This window comes from Macaca fascicularis, chromosome 9 (assembly GCF_037993035.2).
Source record: "Macaca fascicularis isolate 582-1 chromosome 9, T2T-MFA8v1.1".
Classification (NCBI taxonomy): Eukaryota; Metazoa; Chordata; class Mammalia; order Primates; family Cercopithecidae; genus Macaca; species Macaca fascicularis.
The window spans coordinates 128071109-128088507 of NC_088383.1; the positions used below are offsets into that span (position 1 = coordinate 128071109).

At 42.4% G+C, this 17399-nt stretch overlaps 1 protein-coding gene across 1 annotated transcript in view; it reads right to left on the reverse strand.

The window, feature by feature from the left end:
• Positions 1–17399, reverse strand: part of EIF3A (eukaryotic translation initiation factor 3 subunit A) — a 49399-nt gene that overhangs the window by 29467 nt on the left and 2533 nt on the right. The window contains exons 2-7 of the mRNA XM_045361620.3: positions 11043–11233; positions 10378–10514; positions 9818–9981; positions 8166–8365; positions 6725–6933; positions 3035–3206 (exon numbers count right to left, since the gene is read on the reverse strand). Coding sequence (XP_045217555.1) covers positions 3035–3206; positions 6725–6933; positions 8166–8365; positions 9818–9981; positions 10378–10514; positions 11043–11233 — 1073 coding nt within the window. The remainder of the gene's footprint in view (positions 1–3034; positions 3207–6724; positions 6934–8165; positions 8366–9817; positions 9982–10377; positions 10515–11042; positions 11234–17399) is intronic.

A 17399-nucleotide genomic window follows, 5' to 3' on the forward strand; every position in this document is an offset into this window, starting at 1 on the left:
ATATTAAATCTAAGTCTAAGAGAACATCTTTTTTTTTTTTTTTGAGATGGAGTCTCGGTCTGTCACCCAGGCTAGAGTGCAGTGGCACGATCTCAGCTCACTGCAACCTCTACCTCCCAGGTTCAAGCGATTCTCCTGCCTCAGCCTCCCGAGTAACTGGGATTACACGCACGCACCGCCATGCCCAGCTAATTTTTTTTTTTTTTTGTATTTTTAGTAGAGATGTGGTTTCACCACAGTGGCCAAGCTGGTTTCGAACTCCTGACCTGAAGTGATCCACCCGCCTTGGCCTCCCAAAGTGCTAGGATTAAAGATGTGAGCTACCACGCCTGGCCGAGATCAACTTTAACAGCAAGGTGACGTGGATTATCCTTCCAGTGTGGCACATTTCTTCAGCTTTAAAAATTAGAAGCCAATTTTGTATTAGCAAATGTTTTATTTGCTAATGAAACCTCTTCCCCAAGACACTGCTATTGCTTTATTACACTGAGTCCTGCATCTATCCCATAAACAGTTGAACTCTGTGGGCAGCGGCAGCAGAGAAAAACATGGAGGCATACAAAGTAGAAAAAAAGCTGCTCTGCAGGAACTCTTCGCAAAAGTTAACTGCAAAGCAAATCTGCATTACTATGTCATAAAAGAAAAATGCCACTATCTAGAAAACCTATTTGTTCTTACTTAAATTGACTATTGCAGAAAATTTAGGCCTTTTATCTAGCTTTTACCAGAGTGAATATAGGTGATTCCTCAGAACACATTTTTAAAATATCTGAGAGAGCTTGCCATTATCTTTTTTATTTAATTGCTATATTCATGAATTAGGGACTGTTAATGATTTGAACTCCATTCTTGGTAAACATACAGCCAAGCTGATTTTTCCTTAATACTTTTCTCTAATACTTAACCCTCCTTCTCTTATCCCAAAGTAATCTACTGGAGGTGACTCTAATAACCAAGTCAGACTGTTTCAATGAGAATCCCTAGAATTTAAGCTCCCCTAGAATACAACTTCTCCCTTCAGTTTCACTTGCTAGGCACATAACAGGCACTCAACAAATTTCCACTGAATGGAAAATTCCATCAATGTGAAACAATGAAAAGACACACAAATCTGGCCAGTGTGGTGGCTCACACCCATAATCCTAGCACTTAGGGAAGTCAAGGGGGGGTGGATCACTTGAGGCCAGGAGTTCCAGACCAGCCTAGCCAACGTGGCAAAACCCCATCTCTACCAAAAATATAAAAAACCACTGTAGTGGTGTGCGCCTGTAATTCCAGCTACTGGGGAGGCTGAGGTAGGAGAATCACTTGAACCTGGGAGGTCGTGGTTACAGTGAGCTGAAATCGCACCACCGCACCCCAGCCTGAGCAACAGAGTTAGACCTCGTCTCAAAAACACCACCACCACCACCACCACATCTTAGGCTCCACACTCTAAAACTTTTGTATTATATTTGCTAGGTAAAACCTAGAAATCTGCATTTTAAAAAGTATTTCACATACAATTTCACTGAATAACCCTAATTAAGTCCATACTATTTAATAACATAAAATGAAAGTTTAAGAGAAAAACGTTGAAAATATTTTAGTTGTTCAGACACTGAACATCAGACACTGAAGGTAAGTCTACCTTACCTTCTCCCCTACTGATATGGTTTGGATCTGTGTACTCACCCAAATCTCGTGTTCAACTGTAATCTCCAATGTTGGAGTGTGGCCTGGTGGGAGGTGACTAAATCATGGGGGCAGTTTCTAATGATTTAACACCATCCCCCTAGGCCCATCCTCATGATTAAGAGTTCTCTCAAGATCTGGTTGTTTAAAAATGTGTGGTACCGGCCGGGCGCGGTGGCTCATGCCTGTAATCCCAGCACTTTGGGAGGCCGAGGCGGGCGGATCACAAGGTCAGGAGATCGAGACCACGGTGAAACCCCGTCTCTACTAAAAATACAAAAAATTAGCCGGGCGCGGCTGTGGGCGCCTGTAGTCCCAGCTACTCGGGAGGCTGAGGCAGGAGAATGGCGTGAACCCGGGAGGCGGAGCTTGCAGTGAGCCGAGATCGCGCCACTGCACTCCAGCCTGGGCTGGGCGAAAGAGCGAGACTCCGTCTCAAAAAAAAAAAAAAAAAAAATGTGTGGTACCTTCCCCCTCTCTCTCCTTCTCCTGCTCCAGCCATATAAGCCATACCTGCTTCCCGTTCCCCTTCCACCATGGCGGTAATTTTCCTGAGGTCTCCCCAGATGCAGAAGCCACTATACTTCCTATACAGCCTGTAGAACCATGAGCCAATTAAACCTCTTTTCTTTATAAATTACCCAGTCTCGGGTATTTCTTGTTTGTTTATTTCTTTGTCTGTTTGAGAAGGAGTCTCACTCTGTCACCCAGGCTGGAGTGCAGCGGCACGATCTCAGCTCATTGCAACCTCCACCTCCCAGGTTCCAGCAATTCTCCTGACTCAGCCTCCTGCGGAGCTGGGATTACAGGTGTGCGCCACTACGCCCAGCTAAGTTTTTGTATTTTTAGTAGAGACCAGGTTTCGCCGTTTTTGCCAGGCTGGTCTTAAATTCCTGACCTCAGGTGATCCACATACCTCAGCCTCCCAAAGTGCTAGGATTACAGGCATAAGCCACCACACCCGGCCTCGGGTATCTCTTTATAGCAGTGCGAGAACATACTAATACCCCTAGCCTCTTCATATTTCCCACACACAGTTTAATTAGTTTTCCTAGAGCTCCCATGAAATAAGCCATGACCCTTCTTGCCCATCATTACTTTTTCTCTCACTGACTGGCCCACAGTATTCCCCAGAGCCAACCCAAGTCCTGCTACACCAAAACTCCCAATAATTTAACCCCCGCTCACCTACTGGGACGGAACTGCCTCAACTGAACAGTGACTGACGCCAGTGCTTCCCCGTCCATACATCAGAACCCTCGGCACTGAATCAGAATTCCTAGTATTTAATCATGAGTTATTAAACCTGACCATAAAGTTTTCTGCCCAAAGCTATAAAAATCCTCAAATTAATACTAACCATATCATTAATAAGGCCAATTCGTGTCGGTGGGGCTTGAAGACCTAGTAGTGTTGCAAGGCGACGCTGTTTTTCAACTATAATGCCATCCATATCCAGAAGTCGAGCAATATCCGTACGCTCAGGAGTAATAGGGATGGAAAGAGTGGCTAAAAGGACTCTAGTAGACATTCTATGGAGAACAAAGTTTTCAATCTGTTAGGCTTATAAATGATACTTGATAAGCGGAAAAGCACTTCTCTTTCATCTTAAGGCGTGCTAGTGACAGAACGTGTACATCACCACGGTGCACAATATTCATAAATATTATTCCATCAAAGCACGGGAGTAAGAGAAATGGACTGTGTTTAAATGAATACTTAGAGAATCAGAACTTCATCTATCCACTCGGTACTGTCAGTGTTTTCTAGCTTCAGAAAGATTGCGATTAAATGGCAGAAAAGGCATATTCATATACCTCAGATTTCCTTACAAAATTAAGGCAGGTTTAAAAACTAAGGAAATAACTAGGCGCAGTGGCTCACACCTATAATCCCAGCACTTTGGGAGGCCGAGGCGGGCGGATCACCTGAGGTCAGGAGTTCCAGACCAGCCTGGACAACATGGTGAAACCCCATCTCTACTAAAAATACAAAAATTAGCCAGACACGGTGACAGGCGCCTGTAATCCCAGCTACTCAGGAGGCTGAGGCAGGAGAATCACTTGAAACCCACGGAGCGTGCAGTGAGCCAAGATTGCACCACTGCACTCCAGCCTGGGCAGCAGAGTAAGACTATCTCAAAAAAAAAAAAAAAAAAAAACCCTAAGGAAATAAGTGGCAATAAGGGAGAAAAAAATTGTAAGAATCACAAGTGAACACTATTATGGTAGTGAGGGAGATGGGCAGACAAAAACAAGGAGCTAATTTTTCACATCCCTGGAAAACAAGAAGTCAGGCTGCATTCAGAGCATGGCAGGACCCCAAACCCTGTGAGCCCTGGAGCTGAAGGGCTAGCATTTCCCCTTCGCCATTTCCAAGACTGTGACCTTAGGCAAGATACTCAATTTTCTGAGTCATAAGGCTATTGCAAAGATTAAACCAAATAATGTACTAACAGCTAGACAGCCTAATGCTATTATTATAGTTCTCTCTGAAAGCAAGCTATGTGTCTGGAAGAACATGTTTTCCCTTAAAACAAACAGATGTGGGCCAGGCACAGTGGCTCACGCCTGTAATCCCAGCACTTTGGAAGGCCGAGGCAGGTGGATCACCTGAGGTCATCAAGACCAGCCTGGCTAACATGGTAAAACCCTGTTTCTACTAAAAATACAAAAAAAAAAAAAAATTACAAAAAAAATTAGCCAGGCGTGATGGCTGGCGCCTGTAATCCCAGCTACTTGGGAGACTGAGGCAGGAGAAGCGCTTGAACCCAGGAGGCGGAGGTTGCAGCGAGCCGGTATCACGCCATTGCACTCCAGCTTGGGCAACGGGAGCGAAATTCTGTCTCAAAAAAAAGGATGTGAATTACATAAGTGACAGTGGATGCCATAATGGACACCATCCTCAAGAGTTTCTAAGAAAGTATACTAGTGGCCAGGTACAGTGGCTCATGCCTATAAATCCCAACACATTGGGGGCCTAAGGCAGGTAGATCACTTGAGACCAGAAGCTTTGAGACCAGCCTGGGCAACATAACGAGACCGTCTCCACAAAAAAAATTAAACATTAGCTGGACGTGGTGGCGCGTTCGCCTGTAGTCTCTGCTACTCAGAAGGCTGAGGTGGAAGAATCGCCTGAGCCCAGGAGTTCGAGGATGCATGCGGCGAGCTACAACACACCACTACACTCCAGCCTGAGCAAGGAAGCAAGATCCTATTAGAAAGGAAAGAAAGACCGTATCAGAAAGCAAAGAAAAAGAGAACAAAGGAGAGAAAGAAAGAAAATATACTAGCGGGACTCATTTAATTGGTCCCATGAATTGCTCTAAAATAGTTTTACATAAGAAAGACAATTTGCTGTACACAATTCTACTGGATAACAAAATAATTGGTCTACCAATACAAGAAAACAGGTGGTATGTGTGTTATGTAAGTTCAATCGCTTTTTTTTTTTTTTTTTTTTGAGACGGAGTCTTGCTCTATCGTCCAGGCTGGAGTGCAGTGGCACAATCTCAGCTGACCACAACCTACACCTCCCAGGTTCAAGCCATTCTCTGGCCTCAGCCTCCCGAGTAGCTAGGATTACAGGCGTGTGCCACCACACCCAGCTGATTTTTGTATTTTTAGTAGAGACAGGGTTTTGCCATGTTGGCCAGGCTGGTCTTGAACTCCTAACCTCAAGTGATCCATCCACCTCAGCCTCCGAAAAGTGCTGGGATTACAGGCATGAGTCACTGCGCCCAGCCAGAAATGTATTTTTTTTTAAGTGACAAGAAACAGGTTATATGTAATGTTATAAATAATAAAATGGAAGACTATGCCGTCAGGGCTCATTTCTGTAGTTTGTTGCTACAGAAGTTTCTCTGAACGTGTGGAGCACGAGGAAAAAATGGTCTGTAGGTTGTTGGGTTACAGACCCTTCTTTTTACATTCATATGTATTTATATAAGAATAAATATGTCCCATATATTCTACAGTTAATATTTTGCAATCAGGAAAAAAATGACTTGTATTTACCTTGCTGGGCATGGTGGTTCACACCTGTAATCCCAGCACTTTGGGAGGCCGAGCCAGGAGGATCACCTGAGGACAGGAGTTTGAGGACAGCCTGGCCAACATCATGAAATCCCATCTCTACCAAAAATACAAAAAATTAGCTGGGCATGGTGGTGCACACCTAAAATCCCAGCTGCTCGCGAGGCTGAGGCAGGAGAATTATTTGAACCCAGGAGGTGGAGTGAGATCGCACCACTGCACTCTAGCCTGTGCAACAAGAGCGAAGGCTTCTGTCTCAAGAGGAAAAAAAAAGTTGGGTGCAGTGGCTCACACCTGTAATCCCAGCACTTTTGAGAGGTGGGGGCAGGTGGATCATGAGGTCAGAAGTTCGAGGCCAGCCTCGAATATGGTAAAACTCCGTCTCTACTAAAAATGCAAAAATTAGCCAGGCATGGTGGTGGGTGCCTGTAATCCCAGCTACTCCAGAGACTGAGCCAGAAGAATCGCTTTAACATGGGAGGCAGAGGATGCAGTGAGCCAAGATCGCGCCACTGCACTCCGGCCTGGGCAACAAAGCAAGACTCCGTCTCACCAAAGAAAAAAAAAAAAGAAAAGAAAAAAGGGTTTTTCTTAATTTTCTATCTGTTCTAAGAATAGACTCTAAATACCTGTATGTGGATAGAAAGCTCATCCGTTAAACGTGTTTTTGCTAATATTCAAATTTCTCAATTGGGCTTTTAGTGGAATTACTTATCGCCTGAGGTGAGGAGTTCAAGACCAACTACTAAAGTCCAAGAATACTGTTCAGGAAGGGCAACGTCTTGAGACGTCTATAATTGTCACAACTGGGGGTGGTTGCTACTAGCATCTAATGGGGAGAAGCTGGAGATGCTGCTAAACAACCTGCAGTACACAGGACAGCCCCACGACTGAGAATTATCTAACCCAAAATGTCAGCAGTGCAGAGGCTGAGAAACCATGGCCTAGAATATACCATGTCATATAACAGGTATTTGTTACAAAATTTCAACATTATCCAAGTATAACATTCTTACCTTTGCATCTCATCTTGTGTAAGATTCTTTCTCATTTCTCTAGAGAGATGGTAAAGACGATGGAGTGTAGATGCATGAAAAAGAGCATTTCCAGATTTCCAAAACACAGTTGAGACTTTGTTATAGTAATTTGCCATCAACTGAGGTTTAGGTGGTTTTTTAGACAAGGAGAATAGCCCATGAATATCTTCCACAGCTTTGAATGCTTCCTAAAATTAGTAGTACAAATTAAAGTCATTGCATTCTATAACATGAAAAAAATCTAATTCAAATTTCTATGAAACCTACAACACAGAAAACATAAAAATAGCAAATAAAATACCTTTGTGTGGTTCTCTTTACTCATGTATAATATCTATTTTAGAAAACTGCCACAATTACAAAAACACTAACTCCTTAAACTTTTTAAAAGTTCTTTAGGAAATATTGGAAAGTAGACAGAGCAGACTCAAGAAAATATCGGCATATTATCCCATCACTTGGGACAATATAAAGAAAAAAATCTAGAAAGACATACAACAGGTTATTTCTGAGTGATAAGATAATGGATGAATATGTCTCTTCTTTTAATTTATGCATTTTTTTCTATAATGGAGCATGTTTACTCATCTTCTACAGGTAGTATTTTAAGATGGGTGTCCCTATAGAAAAGGAAACATGGGCAAGAACAAGACATCGAATCACACTTTCACTGGGCTCAAAGACTCCCAATCTTTAGTTTCTTCCTCTATAATTTCAATCAAATATTGTCCATCAAATATACAAAAGACTTCAAGGTCACATGACTACAAAATTATATAGAATGTTTTTGGAGGATTCTTAGAGAAAAAGGGCCAGGTGAGGACTAACTTCCTACCACCACCAAGATCTCCAATGCAAGACAGTCAGCTAAAGCACTACTAAGAAATCTAGAATAATCTACAGCAGCGCTTCTCCAACAATTAGTAAAGGATTCTTTTTTTTTTTCTAACCTCTTACCGAAGAATATAAAATACAAAATTACCACAAAAATGAAACAGAAAAAGTTCACTTTTTATCAGAGTAAACACACAAAAAATTTACAATAAAATTGCAACTAAGAAACTTTGCATATGCTTCTCTATGCTATACTTATTTCATCACAGACCAGACAGTTCACAAATGACACCAGTCATGAAACCACACTTCGAGCAGCAGTGGCAATGTCTTGTTTTGTACATCAAGAAACTTGCGTCTGAAAGAGATTATACGGTTTGGTCCACAATTCATAGAAGGCAACTAGAAACAAAATATTCTGAGATTTCTTGTTCAGAACTTTTCCCAGCCCATCAGGCAACTTTAATTCCTTACCTTATCTACTGAAATTAACCAATGCATACCAAGATGAAGCTATTCATTAAGGGGGGAGAAAAATAACACAGACTATTATTTCTAGAAAGAAAAGCTAATAGGTCCAACATACCTGCCACAATTCCATGCTGATAGCACTGTCCAACTGAACAAGTCTGGTTTCCAAATGCATGGACTGGCTCTCTGGATTATTAAGATTGATTGCCGTACTTTGGTTATGGTGGCGCTGAATCTGCGATAAGTGCATTCTCAAATTGTCACACAGTTTACGGAATTCAGCCTTACGCGTGTATTGGAGGCAGAATTTGAAAGCTATAAGCATAATTGTAAAATATATTAGGTATCTTCCACTATCTATTTAAATATTTGACTAGGTTTTACTTCACACATTAAAATCAGTTATTTTAACGGGACTCATCAAACTCATCATTAGTCTTTGTGATGCAATGAAAATCAACTTATTTCATCTAGACTATCTTTTGAGTGAACCCTAACAAAACCAAAAACATAATCATCGGTCCTTGCCTAGAACTAAAATGTGGTGCTGGCAGAGTTTACAAACGGGAAACTAAAATTTAGATCTAAGAGTCACCTTTCAAAGACCCACCACTTTAAATCCTAAGAGTAAAAATAATCTAGTCTGAAATATAATGAACTTTGATATCTAACTTACATGGAAAGCAACAAGGTTCTGTACTAATTAAAACTACATAATACAAATTGAGGGCTTATAGTAACCTAATTTCAACTGATTACAGATGGATGAACTATTTGTTCCCTGTCATTTAAATGGACACGTTAATTTTTTTACTGTCACATATGCGATACTGGATTATTTTTTAGATTTCCTTTCCCCTTAAAAACAGTATGTCTATTTTAACAGACCTAAAACAGAGATCCAGTTTAACTTCAAGTTAATATTTGTATCAACAGCCGCCAAAAAGTCCAAATTTACTTGTGTTAAAGTGAAAATTCAGGCTGGGCAGAGCTGTAATCTCAGCACTTTGGGAGGCCAAAGCAAGAGGATCACTTGAGTCCAGAAGTCTGAGACCAGCCTGGGCAACAATGCAAAATCCCAGTTCTTTTTTAAAAAATAAAAATAAATTTTAAAAAAACCCAAAGTAGAGGATTCAAGTTTACTAAAAAAAAAAAGGAAAAGTTTATTTTTTCAGTCACATGGAGAATTCCAAAAGGACTTTAAAATGTCTTTCATTGTTACTGATATTTGTGTAAAAAGAAAAAAAATTTTTCAGGTATCAATAAAATACAATTCACACAAAACTCCTTTAACGAGCAAAACAAATCCCTTAGTCATTTTGGTTTTGTTTTTTGTTTTTTTTTTTGTTTTTTGTTTTTTTTTTTGAGACGGAGTCTTGCTGTTACCAAGGCTAGAGTGCAGCGGTGCCATCCTGGCTCACCGCAACCTCCGCCTCCTGGGTTTAAGCAATCCTCCCACCTCAGCCTCCTGAGTAGCTGGGATTACCACAATGCCCGGCTAAATTTTTTGTATTTTTAGTAGAGAAGGGGTTTCACCATGTTGGCCAGGCCGCTCTTGAACTCCTGACCTCAAGTGATCTACCCACCTTGACCTCCCAAAGTGCTGGGATTACAGGTGTGAGCCACCACATCCGGCCGCAGTCATTTAATATCATGTGAATGCCAACATTTCAATAAGGATAAAAACTAGTTCATTTTAAGCACTTTTCAGAAAATTTACTCCTCAATTTCAAAGCACTTCACTCAGATTTGATCTTCTCATCTTACCTTGCTGGGCAATATCATGATAAAGGCGCTCTACTCTAGAATTGTTTCTAAGAAGGTCCAAACACTGCCTGTAAGACTCCCACAGGAATTTAACCCATGGAGTTAAAAGTAATCTGTCAGTACGATCCTGAGTGTCTTCACCACTTACAGCACTTAGGAGAACACTACAAAGACAGAAAAAAATGTTGAAAACAATTTTAGACAGTTTCCTACTTTGCCATGTGATTAAAAACCAAAACCAACAATGTTCATCGGAAAACAGTGCAAATTCTTCCCACAACTTTGTACACACTGCAAAGGTGTCACTAACCACTCCCTGAATTCCCAATCGGCATTATGATCGTTTAAATTAGTATTTGCCCTTCTATCTTACGGCCGTCATTTTCCACTTCTATGAATTTTTGTTACCTACATAAATTTATTGGTTACTATGCATTTAAAACTTCGAAGATTTGCATTTTTTTCTGATAAACATCTACTTCAAAAGGAAATGAAGACCCATGTAAAGGAAAATACTAAGTTAACTATTAAAGCATTTATTAGAGGTCTAACCCACATACCTCTCAGGAGTTTGAATATTATCCAGATCTTCTATATCTAAGACCATCTGCTGAGATTCTTCTTTAGCAGCTTCAGTTTTTTCCTCTGCCATTTTCAAATATGCCCTAACAACATCCTCCAGAGATTTTATGTTCACCTAATCCAAAAATACAAAAACTCTTCAGAACTTATTTTTCCATTGAAACATAAGATGTTTTAAAGGCAAATTTTAAGAGAAATACAATATATTAACTTTGAAAGGTAAGCTCTCCTGCAGATTACTAAAAGCATTTGTTAAAAATATACAACCCGTGGCTCAAGCCTGTAATCCCAGCACTTTGGGAGGCCGAGACGGGCGGATCACGAGGTCAGGAGATCGAGACCATCCTGGCTGACACGGTGAAACCCCGTCTCTACTAAAAAATACAAAAACTTAGCCGGGCGAGGTGGCGGGCGCCTGTAGTCCCAGCTACTCGGGAGGCTGAGGCGGGAGAATGGCGTAAACCCGGGAGGCGGAGCTTGCAGTGAGCTGAGATCTGGCCACTACACTCCAGCCTGGGCGACAGAGCGAGACTCCGTCTCAAAAAAAAAAAAAAAAAAAAAAAAAAAAAAAAAAATATATATATATATATATATATATATATATATATATATATATATATATACAACCCAGTTCTGTTTGTACCTGTTGACAAATGTTCTTATACTGGTACAACCCCTCCTTTGCCAAGTGGCTCTTGCGAAGATCCACGCAAAGTTCCAAGTATTTCAACATAATTGGTTCGTGTATCTTTTGCCATGTTCTATGTTTTTTACTTTTCATAACATCATAAAGAACGTCCAGAGCAGGCTGCTTTTTGCCAACCTCAAGAAATTCTGAAAAATTCAGAAGAATTAAAATTAGTTATGTACACTACAGAAGAGTCTAAACTTTACTTTTTTAAACGGCTATTTCAATTCCCCAACTCATTACCAACTTTTTACTAAGTTACATTTATTTTTGACTTCTAAAGCTATGCCACAATTATCAAAAGTAAAACAACAGAAAGACTTGTACTGTGTTGCAATATGATCTACAAGTAAAACTGAATTTCACTGTATTCCACTGTGATTTAAAAGTTCCAGGCCAGGAGCAGTGGCTCATGTCTGTAATCCCAGCACTTTGGGAGGCCGAGGTGGACCAATCACTTGAGGTCTGGAGTTGGAAACCACCCTGGCCAGTATGATGAAACCCGTCTCTACCAAAAATACAAAAATTAGCCGGGCATGGTGGTATGTGCCTGTAGTCCCAGCTACTGAGGAGGCTGAGGCAGGAGAATCGCTTGAAACCAGGAGGCGGAGGTTGCAGTGAGCCGAGATCATACCACTGCACTCCAGCCTGGGCGACAAGAGTGAAATTCCATGTCTCAAAAAATAAATAAATAAATAATGTGTCAGTATTGGTTCATTAGTTGTTACAAATAAAAATCAACAGGGGAGGCCGGGCGCGGTGGCTCAAGCCTGTAATCTTAGCACTTTGGGAGGCCGAGACGGGCGGATCACGAGGTCAGGAGATCGAGACCATCCTGGCTAACACGGTGAAACCCCATCTCTACTAAAAAATACAAAAAAAAACTAGCCAGGCGAGGTGGCGGGCGCCTGTAGTCCCAGCTACTCGGGAGGCTGAGACAGGAGAATGGCGTAAACCCGGGAGGCGGAGCTTGCAGTGAGCTGAGATCTGGCCACTGCACTCCAGCCTGGGCTACAGAGCGAGACTCCGTCTCAAAAAAAACAAAAAAAAAAACAAAAACAAAATCAACAGGGGAGAAAGTGGGTGTGGTGTCAATGAAACTATATACTCTCTTCCCAACACTCTGGAAATCTCAAACTGCTCTAAAGAAGTTTTTTTTGTTTTTTAATAAAAAAATAGAAAAATGAGGCCGGGCGCAGTGGCTCACGCCTGTAATCCCAACACTTTGGGAGGACAAGGGCAGATCACTTGAGGTTGGGATTTCAAGACCAGCCTAACCAAAATGGAGAAACTCAGTCTCTACAACCAAAACCCAGTCTCTACTAAAAATACAAAGTTGTTAGCAGGGCGTAGTGGCGCATGCCTGTAATCCCAGCTACTCAGGAGGCTGGGAATAGCATGAACCTGGGAGATGGAGGTTGAGGTGAGCTGAGATGGTGCCACTGCACTCCAGCCTGGGCAACAAGAATGAAACTTGAAAAAAAAAAAAAGAAAAAGGGGAAAAGAAGAGTATATGTGTGAGACAAGAGTCTCGCTGTGCCACCCAGGCTGGAGTACACTGGCGTGATCTCAGCTCACCACAACCTCCACCTCCCGGGTTCAAGCGATTCTCCTGCCTCAGCTTCCTGAGTAGCTGGGATTACAGGCACCAGCCACACGGCCCAGCTTATTTTTGTATGTTTAGTAGAGACATGACTTCACCATCTTGGCCAGGCTGGTCTCAAACTCCTGACCTCATGATCCACCCGCCTTGGCCTCCCAAAGTGCTGGGATTACAGGCGTGAGTCACCATGCCCAGCCAACTTACATTCTTTTGAATTTATTATCCCCTGAGCCCGAAGGCATTCTATGTGGTAACATTTCAAAATCTAGTTCCAATTTTAAGTTTTATGCATATTGTTTGTTTTGAAATACAGTCAAAAGCAATATCTCTACCATTACATTATCTGACCAAGGTTAAAATTTATCTTGTATTTCCTCATCTTTTCTTTTGTACACTTAATAGACTGGGGGAGAAAGAGGTTATTTACCCTAAGTCAACTGGTTAAATTCATCTTAACATTCATAATTGCAAATTTCGGCCGGGCGCAGTGGCTCAAGCCTGTAATCCTAGCACTTTGGGAGGCCGAGACGGGCGGATCACGAGGTCAGGAGATTGAGACCATCCTGGTTAATATGGTGAAACCCCGTCTCTACTAAAAAGTACAAAAAACTAGCCGGGCAAGGTGGCGGGCGCCTGTAGTCCCAGCTACTTGGGAGGCTGAGGCAGGAGAATGGCGTGAACCCGGGAGGCGGAGCTTGCAGTGAGCTGAGATCTGGCCACTGCACTCCAGCCTGGGTGACAGAGCGAAACTCCGTCTCAAAAAAAAAAAAAAAAAAAACACATAATTGCAAATTTCTCACACACACACAAACTTCCCAATGAAGATTTAAAAAATAATTTGGGGCCGGGCGCGGTGGCTCAAGCCTGTAATCCCAGCACTTTGGGAGGCCGAGGCGGGCGGATCACAAGGTCAGGAGATCGAGACCACAGTGAAACCCCGTCTCTACTAAAAATACAAAAAATTAGCCGGGCGCGGTGGCGGGCGCCTGTAGTCCTAGCTACTCAGGAGGCTGAGGCAGGAGAATGGTGTGAACCCAGGAGGCGGAGCTTGCAGTGAGCCGAGATCGCGCCACTGCACTCCAGCCTGGGCAACAGCGTGAGACTCCGTCTCAAAAAAAATAAATAAAAATAAAAAATAAAAAATAATTTGGTGGAACTAAAACACTACATTTTTAAAAAGGTTTAAAACACTATATATATATATATATATATATCTCCTTTATAACAATATCATTGCTTATTTTCCTTGGAACAAGACTTTTTTTTTTTGACGGAGTCTGGCTCTGTTGCCCAGGTTGGAATGCAGTAGCTTGATCCCTGCTCACTGCATGATCCGCCTACGGGGTTCACGTCATTCTCCTGCCTCAGCCTCCTGAGTAGCTGGGACTACAGGCGCCTGCCATCACGCCTGGCTAATTTTTTTTTTTTTCGTATTTTTACTGGAGACGGGGTTTCACCATGTTAGCCAGGATGGTCTCGATCTCTTGACCTCCTGATCCGCCCACCTTGGCCTCCCAAAGTGCTGCGGTTACAGGTATGAGCCACCGTGCCTAGCCAATACTTTTTATTTTAAGAGCTACCCAATAATACATAGCATTATCTACCATGTAACTCTGTGCTAGGCAAGCAACCAGCAAACATGTTCCTTATTTGGGGGTCTTATTAGATCCACAGATTTAGTAATTCTCTTTCTTTCAACGATCCCATCTTCCAGAAATGATGCTTCCCAACATTCTTTCCTCCAGGAAAACCACAAACAATACCCCACCTCTCCAATATATCAAAAAGTTTGCGGCCGGGCATAGTGGCTTACGCCTGTAATCCTAGCACTTTGGGAAGCCGAGGTGGGCAAATCACCTGAGGTCGAGTTCAAGACCAGCCTGGCCAATATGGTGAAACCTCGTCTCTATTAAAAATACAAAAAATTAGCCGGGCCATGGTGGTGCACACCCGTAATCCCAGCTACTTGGGAGGCTGAGGCAGGTCAATTACTTGAACCCAGGAGGCGGAGGTTGCAGTGAGCCGAGATAGTGCCACTGTACTCCAGCCTGGGCAACAAGTCTCAAAAAAAAGTTTGCAACAGGATAAATCACAAAACATACTGAAATATTTGCACAATACCTTATATGAAATCACATTTTTCACATGCAAATAATGACAAAACTCTTCACCACTGCATGAAAAAGTCCTTCTTTTTTTTTTTTATTTTTTATTTATTTTATTTTTTTTTTTTTGAGACGGAGTCTCGCTCTGTTGCCCTGGCTGGAGTGCAGTGGCCGGATCTCAGCTCACTGCAAGCTCCGCCTCCCAGGTTTACGCCATTCTCCTGCCTCAGCCTCCGGAGTAGCTGGGACTACAGGCGCCTGCCACCTTGCCCGGCTAGTTTTTTTGTATTTTTTTTTAAGTAGAGACGGGGTTTCACGGTGTTAGCCAGGATGGTCTCGATCTCCTGACCTCGTGATCCGCCCATCTCGGCCTCCCAAAGTGCTGGGATTACAGGCTTGAGCCACCGCGCCCGGCCAAAAGTCCATCTTTCATCGAGTCAATCTTACTATCAAAAAAAAAATCTTACTAAATGAAACAAAGATGTAATACAACTAGATACTTTGTTGAAATAAGCCTTTCCTTTTTTTTTTTTTTTTTTTTTTTTTTTTGAGACGGAGTCTCACGCTGTTGCCCAGGCTGGAGTGCAGTAGCGCGATCTCGGCTCACTGCAAGCTCCGCCTCCCGGGTTCCCGCCATTCTCCTGCCTCAGCCTCCTGAGTAGCTGGGACTACAGGCGCCCGCCACCGCGCCCGGCTAATTTTTTGTATTTTTAGTAGAGACGGGGTTTCACTGTGGTCTCGATCTCCTGACCTTGTGATCCGCCCGCTTCGGCCTCCCAAAGTGCTGGGATTACAGGCTTGAGCCACCGCGCCCAGCCTTTCCTTGTTGTCAGGGGTGGGAGTGGAGGGAAAAAACTTGCAGTCTTCTCCTGGTCTTCTCCTATAGTGCATGCAAAGTTATTTTCTAAAATGTAACAGTACAGCCAGGTGCCTTGGCTTACACCTGGGTAATCCCAGTCCTATGGGAGGCCCAGGCATCACTTGCGATCAGGAGTTGGAGATCAGCCTGGGCAACTTGGTGAAACCTTGTCTCCATTAAAAACACAAAAATTAGCCAGGCACGGTGGTGCACATCTGTAATCCCAAATACTCTGGAGGCTGAGACTTTAGAATCACTTGAAACCAGGAGGCAGAGGTTGCAGTGAGCCAAGATTGCATCACTGCACTCCAGCCTGGGCAATAGAGGGAGAGACTGTCTCAAAAAAAAAAAAAAAAGAAAAGAAAATGTAACAGTACATTAGGTGTTCTTCCTAACAAAAACACTCTCTTATCAGCAAAAAACTTGGGAGTAAATGCGTTTAATAGAATTTATACTTTAAGAAAATCACAGCAGCAGCACTAAAACTACCCACTGTATCCAATTCCTAATCTAAAAAGGGCTTTTTAGAGATGGAACTGAAACTATTTTTTACTTCCTGAACAGTCAATTAAAACTTGATTCCTTAGCCACGTGCGGTGGCTCACGCCTGTAAATCCCAGCACTTTGGGAAGCCGAGGGGAGCAGATCACTTGAGGCCAGGGGTTCAAGATCAGCCTGGGAAACATAGTGAAACCCCATCTCTACTGAAAAAAAATAAAAAAATTAGCCGGGCATGGTGGCACATGCCTATAATCCCAGCTACTTGGGAGGCTGAGGCAGGAGAAGAGCTTAAGCCCGGGAGGCGGAGGTTGCAGTGAGCCGAGATAGTGCCACCGCACTCCAGCCTGGCCAACAGAGCAAGATTAGAGATGGAACTGAAACTATTTTTTACTTCCTGAACAGTCATTTAAAACTTGATTCCTTAGCCACGTGCGGTGGCTCACGCCTGTAAATCCCAGCACTTTGGGAAGCCGAGGGGAGCAGATCACTTGAGGCCAGGGGTTCAAGATCAGCCTGGGAAACATAGTGAAACCCCATCTCTACTGAAAAAAAATAAAAAAATTAGCCGGGCATGGTGGCACATGCCTGTAATCCCAGCTACTTGGGAGGCTGAGGCAGGAGAAGAGCTTAAGCCCAGGAGGCGGAGGTTGCAGTGAGCCAAGATAGTGCCACCGCACTCCAGCCTGGCCAACACAGCAAGATTCTGTCTTAAATAAATAAATAAATAAATAGTTGGAATGAGAACAGATTTTTCATAATCCATGACAGTCAGTCTTCTGCCTTTGTCCTAATTTATATACAAGAATTTAGTTCCTCTGAATTATTTAATGGTGGCCGGGGGAAGCTTTGGAGGCTGGAAAGAACTATCATAAACTAAAGGTTCTATTTCAATACTTAAAATATTGACTTCCAGATTAATATCATAGAAATAAAAATTAAAATCTAGAATTATAAACCTTACTGGATGGGTGAGCATTTGGAGCATACCTTTCAAATTTATTATTGAAAGTATGTATAAAGAAGTTTACATCAGCCCTTGATGTTTACTAGTTTATTTGTGCAACATACCAAATAGATACGCTATAATGTTACTCAATTTGTGGACTTAATAACAGCTTTATTTCTTAAAGGCACTGGTTGTAGAACATACACTATAATAAGGTCAGCAGCAGTTAGTTTGGCACTACTAACAATATAATACGAAAAAGGGGCCTCCTCTAAATGATTACAGGATACGGAATTCT